Source organism: Channa argus, chromosome 2 (genome assembly GCF_033026475.1).
Source record: "Channa argus isolate prfri chromosome 2, Channa argus male v1.0, whole genome shotgun sequence".
Taxonomy (NCBI): Eukaryota; Metazoa; Chordata; class Actinopteri; order Anabantiformes; family Channidae; genus Channa; species Channa argus.
This window is the reverse complement of record NC_090198.1, coordinates 22,330,535-22,354,854: the sequence shown is the minus strand read 5'-3', so window position 1 is coordinate 22,354,854 and position 24,320 is coordinate 22,330,535. Positions and strand designations below refer to the sequence as shown.

At 38.2% G+C, this 24,320-nt stretch overlaps 1 protein-coding gene across 6 annotated transcripts in view; it reads left to right on the top strand.

Annotated features, from left to right (window-relative positions):
* Positions 1–1,549: 1,549 nt before the first annotated feature.
* dennd5a (DENN/MADD domain containing 5A) overlaps positions 1,550–24,320 on the top strand; it is a 29,444-nt gene continuing 6,673 nt past the window's right edge. For 2 of the 6 annotated variants that reach the window (XM_067496448.1, XM_067496452.1), the window contains exons 1-15: positions 1,550–1,785; positions 9,648–9,719; positions 10,533–10,642; positions 11,117–11,801; positions 15,714–15,901; positions 16,395–16,706; positions 17,881–18,096; positions 18,201–18,435; positions 19,771–19,921; positions 20,054–20,147; positions 20,397–20,501; positions 21,247–21,378; positions 21,690–21,842; positions 21,919–22,006; positions 22,089–22,176. In XM_067496448.1, coding sequence (XP_067352549.1) covers positions 1,686–1,785; positions 9,648–9,719; positions 10,533–10,642; positions 11,117–11,801; positions 15,714–15,901; positions 16,395–16,706; positions 17,881–18,096; positions 18,201–18,435; positions 19,771–19,921; positions 20,054–20,147; positions 20,397–20,501; positions 21,247–21,378; positions 21,690–21,842; positions 21,919–22,006; positions 22,089–22,176 — 2,729 coding nt within the window. In that variant the 5' untranslated portion in view covers positions 1,550–1,685. The remainder of the gene's footprint in view (positions 1,786–9,647; positions 9,720–10,532; positions 10,643–11,116; positions 11,802–15,713; positions 15,902–16,394; positions 16,707–17,880; positions 18,097–18,200; positions 18,436–19,770; positions 19,922–20,053; positions 20,148–20,396; positions 20,502–21,246; positions 21,379–21,689; positions 21,843–21,918; positions 22,007–22,088; positions 22,177–24,320) is intronic. The other 4 variants (XM_067496449.1, XM_067496450.1, XM_067496451.1 and 1 more) reach the window with 4 other exon arrangements.

Here is a 24,320-nt window from a genome sequence, read left to right as displayed (position 1 = left end):
AACACTGGTAATTCTGTATTATGTTTATGAATATTCAAATTCAACCAGTGTCTTACATTTACTTTTGTTCTGTTAACGGAATGTACAATTTGTCTTTAGCATGCATGCTTTATCATACACATTATGAGATAATTATCCAAAGGCTAAACCACAAAGACAAACAAAAAGATTTGAGTGCAGGACATGCTGTTCCAGCTGAGTGTAGTACTTAAAATATTAGAAATAGTAATTAAAAATTGTTTATGATGCAACCATACAATTGAATATAGTGGGATATCTTGCTATTTAGAGCCAACAGCAATCCTTAGACTGACATTTTTAAACCACGTCCACTGCATGTATCAAATTATAACTCAAAGTGAGGTTTAGTGCCACCAGGGGGTGTTATTGTGCTCAGGCACAAATCTGAACAACATGACAGAAGTGTGTGCTGCAGTAACAATGCTTATTAATAGTAAACATGAATATTAACATTGAAAGAAATTATGTCAATTAAAAAGTGTGGCAACAGGATCCGCTTGTGGATTTGTACATAGTTCATTTGTTAATTTTAAAACATGTAAACTTATTTCATAAAATTTGAAGGGTCAGTGGTTCGATTCCCGGTCCCCCGTGGCGCCAACTTGTCCCCTGAGGGGCAGGTGAGCACCTTGCATAGCAGCCACTGCTGCTGGTGAATGAGAAGGAACATCGTATAGCAGATTTTATGCTTCTCTTCATCATTGGACCACAATGCATTTCGACTACAGCGCTTTTGATTCCCATAGCTGTGTAAAGTCAAAAAGGGTTCAACTAAAGCCGGAAGCATTGAAAGCGTCTCAAAATAAGACTGTAATTTCCTTTTTTTTTTTTTTTTTTTTAGCTGCATGAACTGATGGTACCTGAACAAATAAAACTGCACTTAAGTTTCAAAATTTCGTCACTCTACAAATATAGCGTACCCTGTATGACCTGCTCTTTAAATAGACTAATATATCCCACGGTAGCTTTGTTCTGTAGTATTTATCTATATAAAGAATAAGAATACTATCATTTGTCAAATGCTTTTTTTAAAAGTTCAAACCACATATAACATTGATGCTGTGGGATATAATGGTAGTCTTCTTTATTTAGTGGCATATTTTTGATATTGAGTATGAAGTTAAAGTTTTTTGCATTTGCTTTATTAATATACAGTGCACGTTAACAGCTGTATGAGTTATTCAGTTGGCTGGTTAAGGTTTATCATCCCTATAAGTATTCATATTCAACCAGAATGTTACACGATATCAAATTAGGTCCAGGATAACTTTCTACAACATGGGCGGTAAAGTTCTTAACCAAATCAAAAAACAAACTTGCCCGAAGGGTCTTTAAAATGTATAAAATATGCACTGAGGAAATGCGCATTATCTGTCCTGAGCTGGCTGAGGAGAAACTACCCCGTAGATTAAAATTTGTAACGAAGCGTGTTTTAATCCTAAATTCAGTTTTGTTGTGATGGTATTTTATTGTGAAGTGGCCCAGCCGGATGTATCTTGAGCGTTGCTGTTGGCATTTAGCAGAAAGCTTAGCTTCGTGTCGGTAGTGATTTTCGTGCTTCGCAGTAACATAGCACCCGTGATGGAAGAGAGAAATCACTTCTCCGAGTTCCTTTAATATGCTCCCTGTTGAGGGGATAAAGCTGCCACCGGACCTGTCTCAAAATGACCACCGGCTTCAGCTCCGGTTCCTGCCGGTTCGCAGATTATTTTGTGATTTGCGGACTCGACACCGAAAGCGGGCTGGAACCCGACGAACTGTCCGGTAAGCTCTTTAGCCATCGGGGTAACGTAGATGACTGTTAGAAGCTGTAGCAAAAAAAAAAAACAGATGGAAGGAATGTGTTATTTAACATAAGACTAGCGGTTTTGTTTGGCTGTTATTGCATCTTAACGTGTATATTGTTTAAGTTATCAATTGTGATTAATAACGACAGGCCTCGCTCATCTTCTCTTAGCCTGTTTGTATTACTCGACGAGAGGCCAGAGAATTACAGTCTTGCTATTTCATTGAAATTAAATTTAATTCAAAGGTTGTCAATAAATTCATATCTAGTTTTTACAGTTTGTCACCTCTAAATGATTTGCTTTTGGTATAGGAACGGTGATTAATATTTAATGTAACCAAGATTTTCTTCACAGTTATTTCAGGCGTTCTAGTGTTTGATGGTATAACGCTGGTTTAACCTTATTACAAGTTAAGATCTCGACATTGTGGCTGTCACCGGTTTATTTAGAGGAGATCACTCATCACGATAGCAACACACATGGGGTGGATTAACCTGGCAGATGAATACACACACACACACACACACACACACACACACACACACACACACACACCTTTCCCTCCTATGGGCCCCTGACATTCTCAGCATCCTCAAGATACCCACATTGTGCATGTATTCTACTTATGTGTTCTTTGAGGGCACACCCTATTTTTACAAATAATTATGTAAATAGATTAAACATGTAATTAAAATGCAACAGGTTGTAAGACCTGTTTGTTTTTAAGATAGTGACAGTTTTTTTCTCTTTATGGTTTAATTGCATCAGTGTGCATTTCGATTGAAAGAGAGACAATTGGCAGATGCAGCTGCGTGTAAAACTGGTCTAATGCTGCAGTTTTCGTCAGATTTCTAAATCAACATGGTCACATTCTTACCTCATTTGTCAGATATTCACACAGTATCCATAAATATATTCTCATTTCATTAGTCCTTCCAATTTGTTAGAAAATACAATAGGAGGCAAAACATGTTCTTCTCAACCACCTCTAGCATTTTGACAAATGATAAAGACACTCAATCCAAAATACAACATACCAACTTAACACGTTTTTTTAAGTGACAAACGATTTTAAACTTGTACTACACCATTTAGAAAGCAGTCATTATGTGAAATTGAGGCTGTGACAACTGACAGAAGGAGCAGTCACTTGACAGGATTGTGTAACCATAACAGCACATTTCAAATCAAAAGAACAGGGCCAGATAGTCAATGTCAGTTCTAGAATATCCAGAACAACCTGTGTGAATATAATTGGTTACTATTTTATTGGAATACAACACCAGTTTGCTCAAATGGGATTGTATGTTCCGTTCAAAGTTTTGCTGACATTGTTGATTATTAGAAATGTTTCTTTATGTGTACTAAAGAGCCTTTTGTTAATGAGTTGTATTTTATTCGAAATGACATATAGGCATGTAGAGTTTCTGGGAGTACTTGACCTAAGGGTGTCTCAACATAGAAATTAAGCCTTTTTTCATCTGTTGGACTCATCAGTGGAGGTGTACAGTATATACTGCGTCATAATGCTTAGGTCTTTAGCAATAGAGGTTTTGTTATCTACACTTTATGTAAAAAATCTACCAACTCAAAAACATTTCCCTTGCAAATAATGTCAGGGTTTTCCACAGCAGTGACTGAAACATCTTAAAATAAATCCTAAAACTCTGAATGTTGGAGGGGAACCGACAAGTTTACAAACACATAATGTAGGCTATTTTAAAATCATGGTATGTAAGTGACATTGTGCTTACACTAAAATGTATTAAGAACATTAAAAGATACTCAGACATCTGCCAACAGGTGTTATTGTTTAGTTGGGCTCAGTGAACTAGCCATAAACCTGTTATTAACTGGAGTAAGAGAGAGAGAGAGAGAGAGAGATATGCTCTCATTGATTGGGTTACTGCTCTTGCTCTCGCATGGCTTTAGACAACAATCTAACCTAGCTCAGCTGTACTTCGGTCTCTATACGAGCTCTATCTTCTGTTTAATATTTGTGTGGTTTATTGAGACTCACCAGTGGTGAGAGGCTTAAAGAAAGTTCTTTCCTCTTTTAAGCAATGACTAAAAATCCTTTAGCTTTCAAAGAGTCATCCCCCATACTTCCTATTTTTACTTCCTTTTAATTCAAGTTCCTGTTTACAAGTTGAGCTCAAATTTACTTGAGATTTATGAAATACTTCAAGAACATATATCTCAGTTTTAAACTGAGCACAGAGTATAGCTAAAGCTAATGTGTTTAAATTTGAAAATGGAGCCTTTTCTCTCTGTTTTAGTTTCTCAACAAAATTATAAAACATTTAAGAGAATGATACATATGAAAAGGGCATCCTTAAATTAGCATGGTCCAAAAAAGACTACTGTCGAATCATTAATTAAAACATAAATTAGGAACATTGTGTAGAATTATTATAAAATAGCTTTTACTGGCTGTGTTATATGATTTCCTTTCTAACTTAACAGAAATTAAAACCTTGCACATGAACACAAACTCTTTGTGGTGAAACATCCCCAGCGTTGCTCTACTTACTGCATGTTGCTGCTGTTTACTGTAGAAAGAGGTTAGGGGCTTGCCCTCGACTGTTTTACTTTTGACTTGAGGAGAGGAAATGGTGTGGAAATTCCAACTTTACGGGTTATATGTAATTATGTCAGCTAAACAGCTGTTTGAACTTAACCTAAAAAGATTTACACAATATTAAAAAGGAAGAGAAATGCATGCTGCATAAAGCATGAATAGTGGTGATAGGCTGTGATAGGCTGGAATCCTGTCCAGAGTGTACCAAGCCCTTTGCACAGTTTTTAGGTTGAAACTGTCAGAAAGGTAATAATTCTACTATGTGTTTTATTATTATGGTCAAAGTGGGTAAATTATAGCCCTGTAAAAGTAGAATTCATGGCAGAGCCACTGTATTGGATTGCATTAAATTGCACAGGGGGTCATAGTGTTTTGGCTGATCAGTGTATATGTACAGTGCAACACAAAAAAACAAGTAAAACTTTCATTAAACAAGGCTTTGCGGTACAGTCAGCACCTGATTAGCATATGTATGACCCTCCAGCCTCACAGGCCACTCTGGAAACACTGGGAGCTGGGGAACAGAAGCACACTCACACACAGGCTTCACTTATTCAAATGCTAAATATCCTTTTGAATTTCCCAGGCAGCCCCTCTCTCTGTCTTAGTCAGTGAACAAATGTGGATGAATGGCTCAACATGAAAGCTGACTTTAAATGCATAATGCACTCTTTCATATTTTCACTTAGGGTTGTTTATTTATAGGCCTATAGAGGGTTTCCTGTCAGTGTTTTAAACATCTGCTTGAACATTTATCAGGTGTTTTGGCTGTGGTTTGAAGAATGGTTAGAGAGCGCACCTAGAATTTATTACAGATAAAGACCCAGCCTAACCTAGTTTGTAGACTCCTTGGACTGTAACTGGTGATTAATTTTTTGTGATCAATCTATCATAGAGTTGTGCAATGGAAGGATCTGGAATTAAAACCCTATTCCCATAGACAATGTTACATGACTCACAGTCCGAGCATTTCTGTGGCCACGCTAGGGTAGATAGGAAATTCTTCTAACTCCGTCATCAGTACAAAAGCCGAACAACTGTAAAAGTCTTGTCCTTGGTTTTAAGAAAAATAAGTTCTGATAATATTATATTGAACTTATATCAATTTATTTGCTGAGTTAAAATTGGAATGAAATTTAGCAACTGTGGTGCCATTCTTTTGTTTCCAGGACAGTTGCCTGTGAGTTGCTTCTTCTAAATGGTAGTGGTGCCTCAGGCTCAGGGTTTTTGTACTATTTAAACTTGTCCACCATGACAAAACATGATTTCTTAAAAAGTAAATGATGGTTAAAATTGGTGGTCACAATCCGGATTTTAATCTGAATCTGAATAATATCCAGACATATTGAGAATAAAGGAACCTCCTCAACTTTATGATAATTTTAATTTTGTTTATATGTTTGGACATGGATTTGTAATGGGACAAGGGTAGCTTTGCTCTTCAAAGGTGAAGGTTTACATTTTGTGCCATTATTACCGACTACTTAAACCTGTACATTCTTGTCCAAAAACATGGTGCGTTTTTTGTGGGTCACATTTTTCTTTAGTCCAATCCTCCGGGTGTGAGCAGATGGTCTGTGAGCAAAATTTGTTAAAGGTTGTCATGTTGAATTGAAGCCGTGTAAGATTAAAACGTTTTCTGTTACCTGTGAAGTATGTACATATTAGTCCGTCTGGCATTTGTATTTTTTTCATTTTTCTAAATTTGATATTTTAAGGCCCACAATGTTTAACAATATTTAGATGTTGACCTTTTTTAATAGAAAATGGTAACATTGGTAACACTAATAGAATAGCATACAAAATTTTTAAATAACTTATTTGTAGAGATGTAAGTGATGTTTTTTTTAATAGTGGACATGTTGACATGTCTCCTATTTCTTGTAAGACAGGTCAGAATGGCTTGTTTTGGATGCAACAACAAAGAGCACTTAAAACTGTTCTTTTAGTGATATTATTTAAATATGTTTTTTACTATTCACTATAGCAGTCGCAAATCCAATTAAATGAGATATTTATAGTGTTTTACATGTTTTTAAGTAAAACACAGTATTCTTCAAATATTTAATTAGGATCAAACATTTCTGTGACTTGGACTTATAGTAAGGTCTTGATATTTTCAGCAAATCCTTTACATTAGATTAAGATTGTTTGTATTTCTGAATGAGGAGGAAAAAGATCTTCTTGACATTTTGTTTTTGTTACCTGAGCAATTTTTTGCATGAATACTCTTCAGGAAACAGGATGCTGGTTGATCTTTGGCAGCTTTATTTTAAATGTTATCAAGCACTGATTTCAAGAATGAATGACATTGATGTCATTGTGTTATTTATCTAACTCACTCCCCAGCATAGAAATCTTTCCCTCTCTTTCTTTTGTGTAACGACTAAAACTTAATTCTTTTTATTGAGAAAAAAAAACATAATATCCAGTAGGAGTGTAAGCTTTTATGTCTAAGTGTAAGCTTAGAGTGAGCGATCATGTTCTGTCACTGCTGCGTCCTCTGTGTGAATAAGTGTTGATGTTCTTGCTGCCTCGCTGTTTTGAAGCTTTAGCAGTGTCAGAGAGATACCTCCCTTATGTCAGAACCTAGTGGGCCATGCTGCAGTAGGTGTGAGGGGGTTGTGAGCACATGAGGACTGCAGAGCCGTGGGTGGTCCTGGCTACAGGATGAGGGAAAACGTAGAGTGATGCTCAGTGATGCTCTACTCCCACAGCTACCGGCCCAATCTTTCATTCTGTAAAAGTCCATATGTCCGAATATACGCACAGGACAAACTGTCAAAATGTGAACTCTCTTAGAGTTTTTGCTCAGTCAACACAGGCAAACCAGTCAGCTTGCAATTAGCTCTAATTACACAGGCAGTCTTGCCGGTTATACTTAAGCCTGTGGAAAAATAAGGAAGAGGTGCAATGTCAGTTTCATTTTAAATGAAATTTTATATTTAATTGATACATCATACAGAATAGTATAGTATTAATTTCAGTACTTCAAACATTACCTTGCATATAGCAAATGTACGAGATGTATTAGTAATTTCAGGGATCTTTCAGTAAAGTTTTCATTTTATTTTCAAGATTTATTTACGGGATATTTTCCATAATTTTTAAAATTATAATAATACATGCAATTACCTTCATATGAAGTATCTCTGTTGATGTTTTTTAATTTTACTTCAAGGTAAAATTGTCCTCCATACCTGCAGATGTATTTATGTAACCAATGTTTTGAACTTGCTCACAATACATTAAATCCAGATTACAATAACAATAACCGAGGGTGTTGGTCAAGTAAAACATGTTCCCTCCAACTTGCTCTACAGCTAGATGTTCTGGCTGGTTGAAGTATTACTGCTTGGCTTTGTTGTGACGAGAATTACAAACCACTTCAGTCGGGTTGTGGTGCTCCATGTTTGTTTTTTTCTGTTTTGGAGGTTAACCTACATGTGCTTACTCATGAACAACGAAACTCTGTGTTTTGTTTATTCTCTTTGACACAAATCAACTAAAAACTATATGTATTTTAAATATAGATATAACACATTACACATGTGTGAGTCATCACAGAGGTATAAACATAACTTATTAAATACCAAAGTAATTATTCTGCCAATCCTACTGATGTGTTTTATTGTAGTCTAACTTCCATTCGTGGCTTAGTTTTTTTCCCCACTTTGGATCTGGAAGTAACTAACAGAGTAAACACTTTTTAGTTTTATAGATTTTGGTCCTTTCGGCTTATCCTGTGAGTTATGGGTCGCCACAGCGGATCATTTTTCCACTTGTTGTTTAGGCACAGTTTTTACGCCAGATGCCCTTCCTGACGCAACCCTCGTCATTTTCTACCTGGCTTGGCTAAATGATAAATGGATGCTATATAGCACTAATATCCAAAGCGCTTTGGGGGCAGATTTGATCAACCTCTTACTAGAATAAACTTTTATTCATCATTCTCATAACTATCAGTAAACACTTTCCACGTTAAAACATACACACGTCCTGTTTAAATACAACAGACAACGTGATAACTGGGGAAGAAAGGTGAGAGAGTCATTATATCCTGTGTATGTGTGAGTCCCCACTAAGTCATGTTATAAGTGCAATGACAAGGGATTTTCCTCACCCCAAATTACACAGTTCACAACATTTTCAGTAAACTGATTCCTGATTTCACATCTCACAGGCCACATTTGCCTGATAGCAGCTCCACCGTTTAAAGGTGACGTGGTACAATGAGTAAAGAGTCAATGGGATGTGTCACACACACATATGGCTGGACATGTTGCATGTGTGTTTCTGCCTGCAGGACTGTGTCACTGGTGCTTGGAAAATGTCATGCATGAAGAGAAATGTAAAAAGCATTACCTGACCACACATAAAGGGTTTTTGTTTTGTTAAATGTAAATGTTAGATAATCTAACTTGTGCCTGGGCCAGTCAATCTGCCAATTCACGTGTAGCACTTCACTGTAGTGAAACCATACACACATTAGATTACTTAGCTACATCTTGAGATATTTTTTCAACATGAGAACAAACAGACAAAATGTTGTTTAAAGGTCTTCCCAGTATACTTATACTTTATATACAAATACATTTTTGTTATTTCAATGTATAATACTATATAAATGTATGAAGCTAACTTTAAATGTTCTGTATTTTCAGCAAATAAGATGGTCACAACACCAATACCAAGTTTCATTTCTTCTTCCATACCTTGTCTGTGCACACTGACAAAATAAACCCTAAAAAACAAGTCACAAGGCATTCATTTCCTGAAACAACAGGGCACTGTAGTTTTCACCAAGCATCTATTAAATGGCAGTACACAGCATCTTTGTTGTGAACTATGTATAGCTCTACAGTTCATTTCACCAGTATTTTAAACATTTGGTGTACTAGTGAGCACTTACAGTTGCAGCACAGTGTAGGTATATTAACTAAAACAAATTACAGTGACCATGGTTATTGTAATGAAGAAACTAGTGTGGGTTCTTTTCGAATACATGTTTTGAGAATATAATCCATACTGGAGCAGGATGGATTTGCATGACTTCCAGATGAATATGAAAGTACGAGACACACCGTATCCTTGTATCACAATCCCACCAGCTGGCTTGAATTAGCATCCCCACCTATTTGCATGAAGCTTGTTCTCAGAGCATAGCACTCTGGATGTGTTCAAACAAACTGAGGAGTGATGCGCTACCCATCAAGAACAAGGCTTTTAATTCTATTTTTGTTTTATTTGTTGTGTAGCTTTATGCCAGTATATAGAGGCTACTAAATTCAGAGATGGGGCCAGAGGAATATTGGCGGGGGCAAATGAAGGTAACCCTCTTACCACACACTCTCCTCCCCTGCTTAAGCTCAAACTTAAGCTCAGCTTTAACCCTTTAACCTGACACACCTTGTTTGTTTTCTCGGCAGCTTTTGTTACTTCAAATTCTGAGTTTGTAATGTTACCATTTTCTGTACAAGTGCGGGAAATTGCCCTTTCTGTTTTGCGCACTGAATTCTCTGCTCCTGGATTTTCTTTTCTTTGTTTTCCACTCCTCCCTCCACCTCACATCCTTCAGAAGCAGCTGAACAATGAGCTGATGTTTGACAATCACTGCTTCTGTTTCTTTATCTCACACACATACACAAATCCAGTGCTGCCTGCACTGACATTGCTTGGTCAATGTTTACTCTCCCCCATACACTCTGAATGACTTTTCAGTACTGCCTTGGTGTGTGCATCACTTCTGCATAACTTTAGGTTTAAATCAACTCAATTTATCTTTTTTATGATTCAATATTTTGTGTGTGCCTTTGTATTGCCATTAAAGCTCTCAGGAAGTATTAAGATCCACAAAGTTTGGCTGATTTGTTTTTCTCTGATAAATTAACAACAAGATACTGTCTGTTTGAATATTTAACTTTGTCTACTTTTTAGAGCTGGATGCTTTTGACAGCTTTACATGATGCAATACGTTCTTCCTCTCAAGAAAAATATGCTGACTTGCTCCTTCCTCTGGATTTGTTCTTGGCACTTTAAATCTGCTTCTGATCTGACCATTCTTCTCCTCCGACTACACCTGGAACTTTGTGCTTGCTTTTCATCTTCTTTTTGTTTTTGCTTTCTCTGTTTTTTATTTTCAGGTGAGAATTTTGAGCATAGTCCATTGCGGAGAACCTTTAAATCCAAAGTTCTAGCACATTATCCAGAAAATGTCGAATGGAACCCATTTGACCAGGATGCAGTTGGCATGGTATGGATTCTATGCAGTTCTTTTAATCAACATCATATGCTATAGGAACAGTAATTTGAGTGGTTCATTAATATTAATATTATATATAGTATTTTCTTTTGTTTAGGAAGAATGTAATGAAAAAACAATTTAAGACATTTGTCGATTGTGTTTATTGCACTCAGTTCTCCATTGTTGTGCAATATGTGTGTAAAATAAAAATATCAGCAACTATTAGATCATTTTGTTAGCTCCTTTAGAATTATTAAAGAAACCCTGAATTAATCCAGAAAATTGACATTTTAAGGAAATGTTTATCTATTCCTTTAATTTAGATTAGTAGGTGTAAAAAAACAACAACCCTGAACCAAAATACATTTCCCCAGCTGAATTTCTTTTTGCAAACATAGTGTACTCATGTCATTTTATTTTTCAACAGTTAATTAAGTTCTGATATGAATTTTATTCCCCCTTTTCTCAACTTTCTGCTCACAGCTCTGCATGCCAAAGGGTCTGTCGTTCAGGACACAGGTTGATTCTCGCGAGCCTCAGTTCCACTCGTTTATCATTACCAGAGAGGATGGCTCTCGGACCTATGGCTTTGCCCTCACCTTCTTTGAGGAGGTGACCAGTAAGCAGATCTGCAGCGCCATGCAGACTCTTTACCACATGCACAATGCAGAGCAGTACGACATCTTGCATACTCCCACCTCACCACAAGGACCTGATGACCAGCGGCACCCACACACACAGTCTCATCCTGTCCTCCATGCTGCACCAGCCATCTCCCGCCTGCAGCGCTTCAACTCCTATGACATCAGTCGCGATACGCTGTACGTCTCAAAGTGCATCTGTTTGATAACGCCAATGGCCTTTGCTCAGGCCTGCAGGAAGGTGTTGCAGCAGCTCCACCAGGCTGTGACTTCACCCCAGCCCCCGCCCCTCCCATTGGAAAGCTACATCTACAATATCCTCTATGAGGTACCGCTGCCACCCTCTGGACGTTCCCTCAAGTTCTCAGGCGTCTACGGGCCTGTGATATGCCAGAGGCCAAGTACATCTGAGCTACCACTCTTTGACTTTGCCATCAGTGAGATGTTTAATCTTCTGGGAGTGGAGAATGTTCTTCAGCTGTTCACCTGTGCTCTGCTTGAGATGCAGATACTGCTTTACTCACAGCGTAAGTAGCTGACAAGGTTTTTTTTATGCACAATTCGTTAATGCTATGTTTGTTTTGAAATAAGCTGAAAGTGTGAAAATATAAAAAATCTTGCATTATCTATGCCAGCTCTCCTATGAGAATTAGGCGGTCATTTGGTCCTGTTAGGTTTAATTATCAATAATCATTCTACTAACTAGTCTACTAACAAATAAAGCCTTTTCTTTCATGCTCCCTCTACAGGTTCCCTCTACAGATATGCCTTTTGCTCAGGCAATGATACTAGTGAATGGGGGAAAAAGCTTATCCTTCATATATAGTTTGTCACTTAAAAAAACAAATGTAATACATCCATTTGAGCATATAAAACACATAACGATAAAACTACAAAAGATTAAATGAGGACTTGAAAGTGACTGAATAAGAGGTTAAAGGCTTAGCTAACATTGCTACAGAGCTATTGGTAACATCCAGAGATACACCACCTCCAGACTCAACTACTTTCTTGCTACAGTGTCCAGCTGCTGTAGCTAACAACACAACGTCAGCATGCATTTACAAGCTAGCATATTAGCAGAGACACTTGACATATAGCTGGGACAGGGGATTGAACCACTGACCCTGTGGACAACTGCCTTAACCAACTGAGCTACAGCCGCCCCCCACCAGTTTTATAAGGATACCCTTGCATATCCTTGAAAAGCGTTAAAATGTGTGTTTTGTTTTGTTTTTTTTTTACTTAGAATCTTTAAATTTGAATATATTGTATTTTCCCCTTACTTCACCAGGATTAACTAAAACAGTATAACTCAATTAGTGTTTAGTGGCAAAAATATCTGAAGGCTAACCTCTTTTTGCCCAGCAATTTAAGTTTAGACAGAAAATCTTGTTGCCGCATTGACAGACATTGTACATAATACAGCTCCATGACTGACATCAGCAATATTATGCTTTAAAATGTATGGATGGTTGCTGTTTAGGGACAAAAACATGGCTGAAGGTTTACACACATCCCGGAGATCACATAACCTGTTGAGCGTTTCCATTAAAATGGTGCAGTGTAACACTTTGAGCTTGTGTGAATGTTGGTCTATCACCCATTGCAGGCAGCTCTTACTGCCAGGACTCGCACATAAAGGGCTTTTTATATGCAAGTTGCTATGTAGGCTCATCCTGTGTGCACATCTCAGCATGCAGTTTTACTTAATTTGATAGAAAGATTCTGCTTTATTAAAAATAACATTTGACACACAATACAGATATATTAGTACTTCTTCATTAAAGAGAACAGATTTTTAGATAACATGCTTATTCATTATTTTGTTCACCAGTTTTTGTGTGTGTGTGTGCTGAATCATTTAAGGATTCAAACTGTGGTGTGATTGGATCCATTACAAGGCAAGAGATGGCAAGTGGCTTACAAAACCCAGAGGCCGGATGGGGAGTAGCTCTTAAGGGGGAAAGCCGTTGTGTTGCTAGGCAACCCGGAGACTGTAAGGATAGCAGTGATGCAGGATGATTATTATTGGTTGAAAGTGACATCATGCCTCCCCCCCTCCCCTGAGGTACATCACTGCTGAATGTGTGAAGGATGTTGTTTAGAGTTAAACCTTGAAAATTATCCAGAGAGAAGAAATGAGGGATTGTTAGCAAACAACACCGCACACTCAAACACACACATAAGAGAGGGATGCTCTGCAAATAAGGAGAAGACTGTGTCTGTTATACGCTTAAAATAGCACTAGAATTCATAACTCTGAGTACAAAAAAGACCTTGCAACTCTATGAAGCCATAAAAGAAAAGACGTTCAAATCTTGTCTGTGGTTTCTTTTGTCTTTCACAAAGAGGAACTTTATTCTGTGTCAGTCATGTGTCAACCACTATGACATGTTAGAATTAAGCCAATATTTGCGGTTGTTATATTATCTGTAGTCTCTGTCTTTGTTTTCAGTTTTTGGCTGTGGTATTACTAGATTACACACTTCCTCCACATTATCCTATTACATTTCAAATGATAAGAATTAGGATCTAGAAGAAATAGGTTTCTTGCTGTGTTGGTTTTCACTTACTGTGCATAGAATTTGCCTTGGTGATGTGGTATAATATACAAAATAAGACAAATACCACAGAATGCAGATTTGAGTGCTGACGAGTTTGTTTAAAATACATTATCAACAGTTATATATCATTTATTATTCATTATTCTACATGTTCACTACAGTACACAGCGCACAACATTGCTATGACGTGCATGTATACACACATTCTATATTAATAACAAATTGAAAACCTTGAGAAGCCAGATCTGTGGCAGTTTTACTTTTTTATAGCCTGGGCTGTACTAAATACTGTATGTTTTTATGTAATAGTAATAGTGAAAGCATCACTTCAAGTCCAAACTGCAACATTTCTAAGTCAAGCATGTATGTAAATACAAAGCTGTGCTCGACTCTGTGACTTGAGTTAAAGTAGTTTCTAGTTTCATTTGCCCGTTTAAGAGCAGATGGGTGATGTTAGTATTCTTGTCCTCTATCCTGGAAGAGGAAGCCTGCTGAGAGGTGGGAGGCCCAGACTCGGGTGAGAGTCTCTTCTCATGGAACAGCACATGTCCAAATGAAGTAATGATATTTGTTTTGGCACCATAACAGGAGAGGCAGAGCTGCTGCTCAATGTACAGTAGGTGTCACAAGATTAGAGCAGGAATGCAGATGAGGAGGCCTCAATACATATTTGCATGTGTACCATCTGGCTCAATTTTGAAACCCTGAAGTTGAAGGAGTATTGCTGTGTGGAGTCACGAAAAAAGACTTTACAATAGCTACGGGACCAGCTTTCTATAGCTGTGTTACAGCTCACATGCAGGCCCCAGAAGTCCTTGAGGGTTAGGGTTAGGGTTCAACCTCAGATGAGATGGTCTAGTCTTAAACTTTGATGTAATGTGTAAATACCAGCATTATTAATATTTCACAGTAGAGAGCAGACAGGATACATGAGGGTAGGAGAGAGGGGGGGTATCACAGGCAACACAGGTCTGCAGCCTGTCTTGAACTGGGTATGTTGGAGTTAAGTGACACACATAACTACTGAGTACCAGGGCACTCCAAAGTCAGGCATTTTTATCCCACACCTAGGTTTCATTTGGTTTCTTTGAAACGGGCGTGTGACATCATTTTGGGTGTTGCCTTTTGTATTGTTAGTTCACTTTTTTCCTACAGTAAAAAGCCTATGCCGTTAACTGATAATGTACTTCTGGCCCAAACTGATCAGTGATACTGTAGAGGGTGATTTCTGTCTGTGCTTTATTTCTGTGTAAGATGTTGCATTGCTTGCTATCAAAGCTATTGCAAATGTTTTGGGTAAATCTTTGTGGCGTATTGTTTTAAACAAGCAGGATTTTTGTCACGCTAAAAAGGGGAGAGTTAATAGATCTTAAAGCCAGAGACCAAACAAAAGAGCTGAGGTGTAAACGATGTCAGCTCTGTTCTAGTAACAGACATGTTGCACAACCTTATTATCCCATGCTTGTACTGGCCAGAGCATTCTGGAGGAATAAGCAACATTTACCAGATAAGGCAGTGCAGCCCAGAACTTATAAATATTGGAATGGAGTTGTGAAACTAGTTTTCACAATAGTTTAACATCTGGAGTTTTTCTTAAATATGCTCTGTAACAGTCAAGAATCATTTTAAGATGTTATAGAGACTGTCCATCATGAGCTTTACATGACATAAATGATGATCTTATGAGGTCACTGAACAGGCATGCTGATGATTGTGCAGTGGACAAAATTTCTATGAGCACAAGAAATATCTTAAAATGAAGCACCACAGTTTTAAGTTTATAATCAAACAAAAAACAAAACATCTGCACTGTACAGCACAGTTTTTACTGCTGGAATATTTTATTCATGTGGTCTTTTGTGTTTAAAACAGATTACCAGAGGCTGATGACGGTGGCAGAGAGCATCACCGCCTTAATGTTCCCCTTCCAGTGGCAGCATGTGTATGTTCCCATCCTGCCTGCCAGCCTCCTCCACTTCCTGGACGCTCCCGTGCCGTATCTCATGGGTCTCCACTCCAATGGACAGGATGACCGCACCAAGCTAGAGCTGCCACAGGAGGTACAAATGCATCAAACAGTCTTCCTGTACTGACTTGAAATCGTTTTTTAGCTTATTTGTGTATTTTATTATGTCTGCATTGACTTTTGAAATGGTAGGTTACTGTGATCACTTCTGCTCATCTTAAACTTTTCTTGGACACATTAAACATGCTTGATATATCTTGTTATGGTTTTTATTTACAATGAGAATAAACAGGTTTATTATTGTCAATGTGCACAAGTTTTTTTTTTTTGTTTTGTTTTTTTTTTTTGTTGTTGTTTTTATTTCTCTTGTGGCTTTATTTTTAAACTTCTTTAAAGTATCTAATCGCAGTGCAACATTCCCTCACTGCACATGGGCATGTAAGGCAAGTTACTACTCTTAGCTAGTGTGTCACTCATTAGTTACCTCAATAAACAATTAAATCAAAAGGGTTATAAAACAGGCTTGTGTGTTGTTTTTCTTTTTTTTTTCACTTCAAATTTGTTCCTTGTTCCTTCTCTTCATACAGGCTAACTTGTGTTTTGTGGACATTGACAACCATTTCATTGAACTGCCAGAGGAGTTGCCCCAGTTTCCCAACAAACTAGAGTTCGTCCAGGAGATCTCAGAGGTGCTTAGGTCCTTTGGGGTGTCTCCAGAGGGGAAGATTCACTCCACCGACAGCCAGGCCATGTACCGTGGCTTGCGATCTGTTGATATGGTCTCTGACAAGCGTAACGGCAACCTAGCCTCACCGCTTAACTCCTATCTTCTGAGAGAGAACGAGACTATTGCCAGACTGCAGGCTTTGGTCAAGAGAACAGGTGTCAGCCTGGACACGGTGAGAAATGATGTAGCATCTCAAGTCCCTTTCAGCATTGCACTAGAATTCGGACATTATCCCGACTTTGCCAGGAGGGGCTCTGTGTGAACGCAAATGTCTGAATGAGATGCTGCCGACATTATCCGGACTTTTTCCTTAGAGCCCCCTAGTGCAATGTCCTTATCGTGTATGTGTCTTCGTGTGTGCAGCAAACCTGTGGGCTTCCCACAGTTCAAGTAATTTTGTGCCTGCTGTGCGCGCTGTATTTTCACACGTGAGGACAGGGCGTACTGGGGTGATCTCATGCTTTGTGAAAAGCCAATCCGGACAATGTTCGAAGCTGAATTCTCGGAACATTGTCCGAAGCTTATATGTGAAAGAGGCTATAAAGTAGAAATAGCCTGTGCAAATTATCATATTTTTTATATTTTAAAAATAATTAATAAAAAAAAAATTTGTGCCATTTTTCAGAGACTTCCCAGTTCCAGCTCTGGTTTCTTTTTGCTCGATATGGCACAGCCCAGATGACGGGAAGCCTTTATAGACACTGACACTAACAGATGTGGTTGGCATCTTATTTCCAGTTGGCTCAAGCATCCTACAAACAGAAAATAGTCTGATAAAATACAGACTCTAAAGACTAAAACATGAATGAATTAGCTGCTAATTAGAGAACATCTCTGTATGTGCTGACTAAACGCTTTATGCACTTGTAGCCAACATTAGCTTTCTCTAAGGGATTAACTAAATGTCTGTGTGTAGCTTTAGAGACACATGGTTATACGTTGCTTGTAATTATTCTTATCTAAGCTTGCTGCTGACTTTGAGTCATGGAAACACAGCAGTGACTCTTAGGTGATAGATTCTTAGGTGATGTCATTGAACGGGCACTTTGTTTTTCAGTTAGGCACACATAAATGGGTCCGCTGGCTCTGAGCATATGTCCACTGATATGCTAAAAAAAGAATTTGCTTAGTTCATAAATCAAAACAGATGTCCTTGACTTCCTTTCCCACAACCCTGCTGCTTCAGCAGCCTATGATAACAGTCCGATAACATGAAAAACATACACTGTTTTGTTTTTCTTTTCTATTTCTGCAATTCACTTTGTCTTTTCTTTTGGTATTTTTCGTGTGTGTGTGTGTGTGTGTGTGTGTGTGTGTGTGTTGGTGCATTATTGAATGCACATCAGCTGGAGGTGAGGGAGGATGCCAGCAGTAATAAGGATGTGCGGGTTCAGTGTGATGAGGAGGAGCTAAAGATGCACCAGCTCAGTATCCAGGTGCGCGAAGTCTTCGCAAACCGATTCACACAGATGTTTGCAGATTATGAGGTGTTTGTAATCCAGCCGAGCCACGACAAAGAGTCCTGGTTCACAAATCGAGACCAAATGCAGAATTTTGACAAGGTAAGGCACTACAGGCAGTTGGTTAATAGCATAATGTAAAAATGTGCATTATTGTGTCCATAACTTTAAGTTTTACCTACATTTGTGTGTATTTGTGTGTGCAGGCCTCTTTCTTGTCTGACCAGCCAGAGCCCTACCTGCCCTTCCTGTCACGTTTTTTAGAGACTCAGATGTTTGCCTCCTTCATTGATAGTAAGATCCTTTGCCATGATGATGAGGAGAAGGAGCACACACTAAGGGTGTTTGATTCCCGTGTTGATAAGATTCGCATGCTGAACGTTCGAACGCCCACCCTGCGCACCTCGATGTACCAGAAATGCACCAACATTGAAGAAGCAGGTAAATGTCAGCTCTGAAAATCTATGGAAAGCTTTCTGGTACAATCAAAAAAGGGTTGACAAAGTTTTAACATAAGTGGATCACTTTCAAAGTGTATCACCTGTATTCAGATTTAACAGTGTGCTATAATGATATGCTTCAGCTTTCTGAAACTGTACACTACTACTACTACTACATTCTCACTTCACAGATACAGCCAACTATTTGAGTTTTAACACTCAGCTTAATCAGAGTTTCCTAACCAAAGATGACTAATCAACTGACCTTTCTGAAATGACCCTGTATAAAGCCAATTCAAAGTTTTGTGTTAAAAGGAGAAAGGACAACAAAACTCCCCTTCATAAATTTGCTCTATTTGCTTCTAACATCTGTGGGTGGCAGCTCTCTAAATGTGTGTGCAGTGCATTAGGTACACTCATACTAGATGACTTTAATTCAGAACTAGTTTGAAGATATTGGATTTTACATTTAGATTCCTCAGTGAGATCCTTCATGCATTGCATACACATCAGATGTTGCTATGCTTTTACTATCTTTATGCTACACTTTTAGATACTCAAGTGCATCTCACCCTGGCTTTTTTTCCTTATGAGTACAAACAAATGAAGAGAAATGACTTCATAAATACCTTCATCTATTTTAAAGTGTGTCGCATTTCTGTAAACTCATGGATGCTTTTGTTATCACAATCCATGTGTGGGAGTGTTAATCAGGCGTCAGCCATCACTGTCTAAAGCTGCATTCTGAGACTCTGAACTGGCTCCTCTAAAGAAAAAGAACATCTATTCTGGGCCTTTATTCTGTCACTTCTTTTGGTTCTGTGGGTGTTTGGGAGGAAACTCTTTATGTTTTAACTTATTCTCTTTCTTCTGTTGTCAATTGGTAACTAAATGACAAATGGTTTGTAGTTTTAGTTTTCCTAGTTTCTCACCTCAACAGGCTACAGAAAATATTTGAATTTTAGATGATGCTAAGGGGAAAAAATAAAAGGTATGGAATACATTATGTCAATGGTTATTCTCTTTCTGACATTATAACAGTATTAATAAATGGCAATTTCTTTTTGTGATGTTATGAGAGTCTTTCAGAAAGCAAGAAATTAATTTGAATCCATCCCTATAAGAGAAACCCTTCTCAATCTTAAATGATTAGTTTCTGGAGTTGGCACTTGCACAACAGGTGGAACTCATGACCAGATGTCCAGATTTTAGAGAAACCCAAACATATGGTGTTGTTCTTATCATATTGATTCGAGGTAAAGAACAAAATGAAAACGAATGCATTCAGCAATCCCACTGCTGACTTCTGTTCCCCATTCACACATCTCCTCCGCAGAAAAAGCCATTGAAATGAGGGTGTCAAAGATCGACCACACAGCCCTGCACCCCCACTTGCTGGACATGAAAATTGGCCAAGGACGCTATGAGCAGGGCTTCTTCCCCCGACTGCAGTCTGATGTTCTCTCCACAGGACCCACCAGCAACAAGTGAATATTTCACATCATTGTTTTGTCACAAATTGTCCAATGATTCATTGGATGTATGTAAAATAAACGTTCAGGGTCTCTTTTCTCTGTTTTCTGTTAAGTTGATAAAAGTTGTGTTGCTTGGTGTTCCAGATGGACCAAGAGAAGTGCTCCTGCTCAGTGGAGGCGGAGAGATCGACAGAAGCAGCATGCTGAACATCTTTATTTAGACAATGACCAGAGAGAGGTGAGACGCCGGTGTTTTGTTTTATTTCATTTTATTTATTTATTTATTTATTCATTCATTTTAACTTACATTCAGCAGATTGACTTCCTGAGTTTTGTTGTTTTTATTCATTTGGCCTGACATGTTCTCTGTTTTCTTTATTTTGACCTCACTTTAACCATCTTGTCTGCTCTCATCTCCTCTCCTCACATCTCTGGTCACTGTCTTTCTTTGTCTTTCTCTGTCTCTCCTGCACTCACACACTCTCAGCATGTAGAGTGCTTGTTTCCGGAGCTGCAGCTCCTGCCATTTCTTGACTACTACTGGCTCTCACAGTCCTTCAAGCCCTGTCTAAAGTCGGTGACTGTGGACGTGGTATGTGTTGGTAGTTTGTGACGCCTTTACCCTTCACACTGGGACCGTCAACCCATGTGGTCTTTACCTCCCCCAGATTTCTTCACCACCAGCAGCTAAGCTTTGTTTGACCCATGATTGTTTCTGAGTCATGTTTGTGGTTATGAGAGGGGAAACACCTAAATGGTTTAAATAAAGTTGTGCAAAGTAATATTACTGTTAATATTGTAGATATTTCACTACATTTACTAATGTTAGCAAAACCCGAAAACGTTTTGGGTTTGGGTTCGTTAACACTGTTGTTGTTAATTCCTTATGTTTAAACGCCCTCTTGCAGACATGCCATGTGCACAGGTGGAAGAAGTATTTAGACCTTTACATAAAAATTTGTCTTGCTGCTTTTGGTAAATCATGAATGTGTTTACAAGAAAAATGTTAAAGCAAGTTTATGTTTAAGTGTTTACTGCAAGACATATTAAAAGGTTTTGTACACCTACATATAATAAATATCTGAGTTCATGTGAAGAAAATGAGCTGGCCTTGAGAATTCTTTTTAGACAAAGGTACAGTCTTCATTACTTTCTAGTCAAAGGTGTTTCATTTGTTTCTACTTAAAGTGAAACCAGCTCTTTGATTAGACAAGTGCTTGTAATAAATGATATAGTAACCTTCTCTAGTGGCATGATCTCTCCAATCTGCTGAGTTCATTTCTGAGTGTTTCTTGGTTCACCTGATTTTTGACTGGATTCTCTTTGTCTTTTACCAGAAATACATCCAGGAAGCCAGAAACCTGGGTACGACCATTAGACAGCCCAAACTGTCCAACCTGTCGCCTTCTGTCATCGCTCAGACTAACTGGAAATTTGTTGAAGGATTGCTAAAGGAATGCAGGAACAAGGTTTTTGGTTTAGTTTATTAGTTTTATTCTGCTCAGTCTGAAATGTTTAATGCTACATTCATTTTCAGTTTTCAAATATGTTGGATCATTTAAAAAAATACAAATTTTACGGTGCTTTCATGAAAATTTTTTTTTTATAAATTTAACAAACCATTTCCAGTTTGCAGCTTACATTTCCTCATTTCTACATACACACGATCATAGTGCAAAGCACAAATCTCAGATTGAATTTTCCAAACCGTTAAAAATTTAAATTCAACATTGTTTAGTTTGCTTTACCACAAAAACTTCAATAGTTGGTTTCTGTGCAGACAAAGCGTATGCTGGTAGAGAAGATGGGTCGGGAGGCCGTGGAGTTGGGTCATGGAGAGGTCAGCATAACTGGCGTTGAGGAGAACACTCTGATTGCAAGTCTTTGTGACCTGCTGGAGAGGATCTGGAGCCATGGGCTGCAAGTCAAACAGGTCAGGAAATCCTTGCACCTCGATCCTCCACAGCTCATGGACAGAAATAATGACACTTCTATATTTTCTCTCTCAGGGTAAATCTGCCTTGTGGTCCCACTTGCTGCACTACCAAGAGAGCAAAGAGAAGAAGAATGCAACTCCAGCTGGATTGGGACCTCCAGGTAAATGCTGGACTTATGTAATCTGATAAACAAGCTAAATTGATATACTGGTGGTAATTATACTCCTTTTACTCCACACCAGGTTTCATTCATGATACTGAGAGACGTAAATCTGATGGTGGTGGATCAGCCATGCCGCCTCTTAAAGTGTCCCTGATCCAGGACATGAGGTGAGGATCATTTAGATGTGAACTAATACAAAAATCTCAATAAAGAAATCAAGAGAAAAGTATCTTGATTTCATCTAGTTGTGCCATTATGTGTTAATGTTTCACCTACTGGCCACTAGCATAGGAAAAGAAGTTAGACTAACACTGCCCCCCTCTGGTCAACTTTCAAACAGTAACCACTGAGTCCACTGTATTCAAGGTGTGTTCAAAAGATCCTCAATAGGATCCTCAAATGATTTCTAGGATAATTGTTTAGTTCAATAAATGTCTCAAAAGAAGTAACTGGTAAAGGTGTTGATAACTAGTTTCACAAGCCTAATCTTCAAATATTTCATCTGGCCAGATGTGCAGAACTTAAACAAAATGTATTTGCAGAGGTTTGGCAATGGGGGGAAAAAACATTAGAATCAGGATCGTGTTCACATATAGCTTCTGGTTTGCATGATACAGCTTTAACTAACATTTGTGGATTGCACAGCAAACCGTGTTGACAGACAGTAATTTCTGAAGTGTTCCTGAGCCCATGCAGTAATGTCAAGTAGAGAATCCTGCCTGTTATTAGTGCGGTGCTGCCTGAGGGCCCAAAGATCAAGCACATCCACCTTCAGTCTTGTCCTTTGTGAACAGAGATTCCTCCAAATTCTCTGAATCTTTTGATGATATTAAATACTGTCTTCGCAAATCTTCGCAATTTTACATTGAGGAGCATTTTTCTGAAGTTGTTCCACAGTTTTTAGATGCAGTTTGTCCCAGATTGGTGAACTTCTGCACATCTTTGCATTTGAGAGGCTCTGCCTCTCTAAAATGCTCGTTTTGTAGCCAGTCCTGTTATTGACCTGTTGCCAATTAACCTAATTAGTTGTCAAATGCTCCTCCATTTGTTTTTGATTAGCAGCAATTAATTTTCCAGCCTTTTATTGGCCCTGTTCCAACTTTCCATGAAATAATAAAATGTTTTAATTTCAACATCTTAGATGTTGAAATGTGCTTATATGTTTGTCTTATATGTTCTATTGTGAATAAAATATGGGTTGATGAGATTTGCAAACATTGCATTTTGTTTTTGTTTACATTTTACACATCTTCTCAACTTCTTTGGAATTTGGGTCGTAATTTATATACGCAATATCAGTAATTACAAGCATTTAAAATTACTATTAAAATTTACTTTGACTCTTTTCTGTACATACAATATCTATTGCATGTTTGTCCATCTTGCAATATCCTAAGGTGTATTCCACGATTTCCCAATTTTTATATTCTTTTTTTCTTACCTAATTCAGGGGTCTAAGGACAGAGGGCATCCTATGTACAAACGGCAAGATTGAGACAATAAAACAAGGGGGGGGGGGGGGGAACTAAGAATACATTAAAATACCAAATATTCTGTGTGTGTGTGTGTGTGTGTGTGTGCCCGGGGGCATTCGCAGTCACACAGTGTCTCGTGCATGCCTGTTTTCCACATTAAAAGACAATATAAGAAATCAGTGTGTTTTCATAAGTGTATTTAAAAAAGATTCAGATGCTATGAAAGCTAGAACTCTGCCCCATTTTTGTAGTATTTTAAGCACTTTTTATCTTTGTTAGATAGACTTTCAGATTTGTGACTGGAATCCAGGGGAAAGAGAGAGCGAGAGATGGTTACATGCAGGAAAAGGCTCAGACATGACCTCTACCAAAGGCCAACCTGGTGCCTCAATTTGCCCAATATTTCTTACTGTAGTACATTATATTCATAAAAGCAATGACCTTTTAAATGGCCACGAGAGCTCCTGTGGTGCACCTGCACACTTTAACACGTCTGTGTGTTTATGTGTAGTGGCAAATATCACTGCTATGTGTTATCATGTCAAGCCAGAGGTAAAGAATCTGGGCAAGCATGAAGGATGTGTAGTAACAACGTGTTACTTCCAGCCTAATTACCAGACCCCCCACCAGTCTGGCTGAGAAGAGAGGAGGAGTCAACACAGGGCACAGACAGCAAAACCTTCCTCCATACTCATGTAAACATGAAACGCCATAATCGAAAACACCCTCTCTCATAGAAGTAATCATCAATCTCTGTTAATGACTCTCAATAATTTATGTCAGAGTAATATTTAGTATTTAGCATTTCCTTTTGTTGCCACGAAGATAACAAGCAG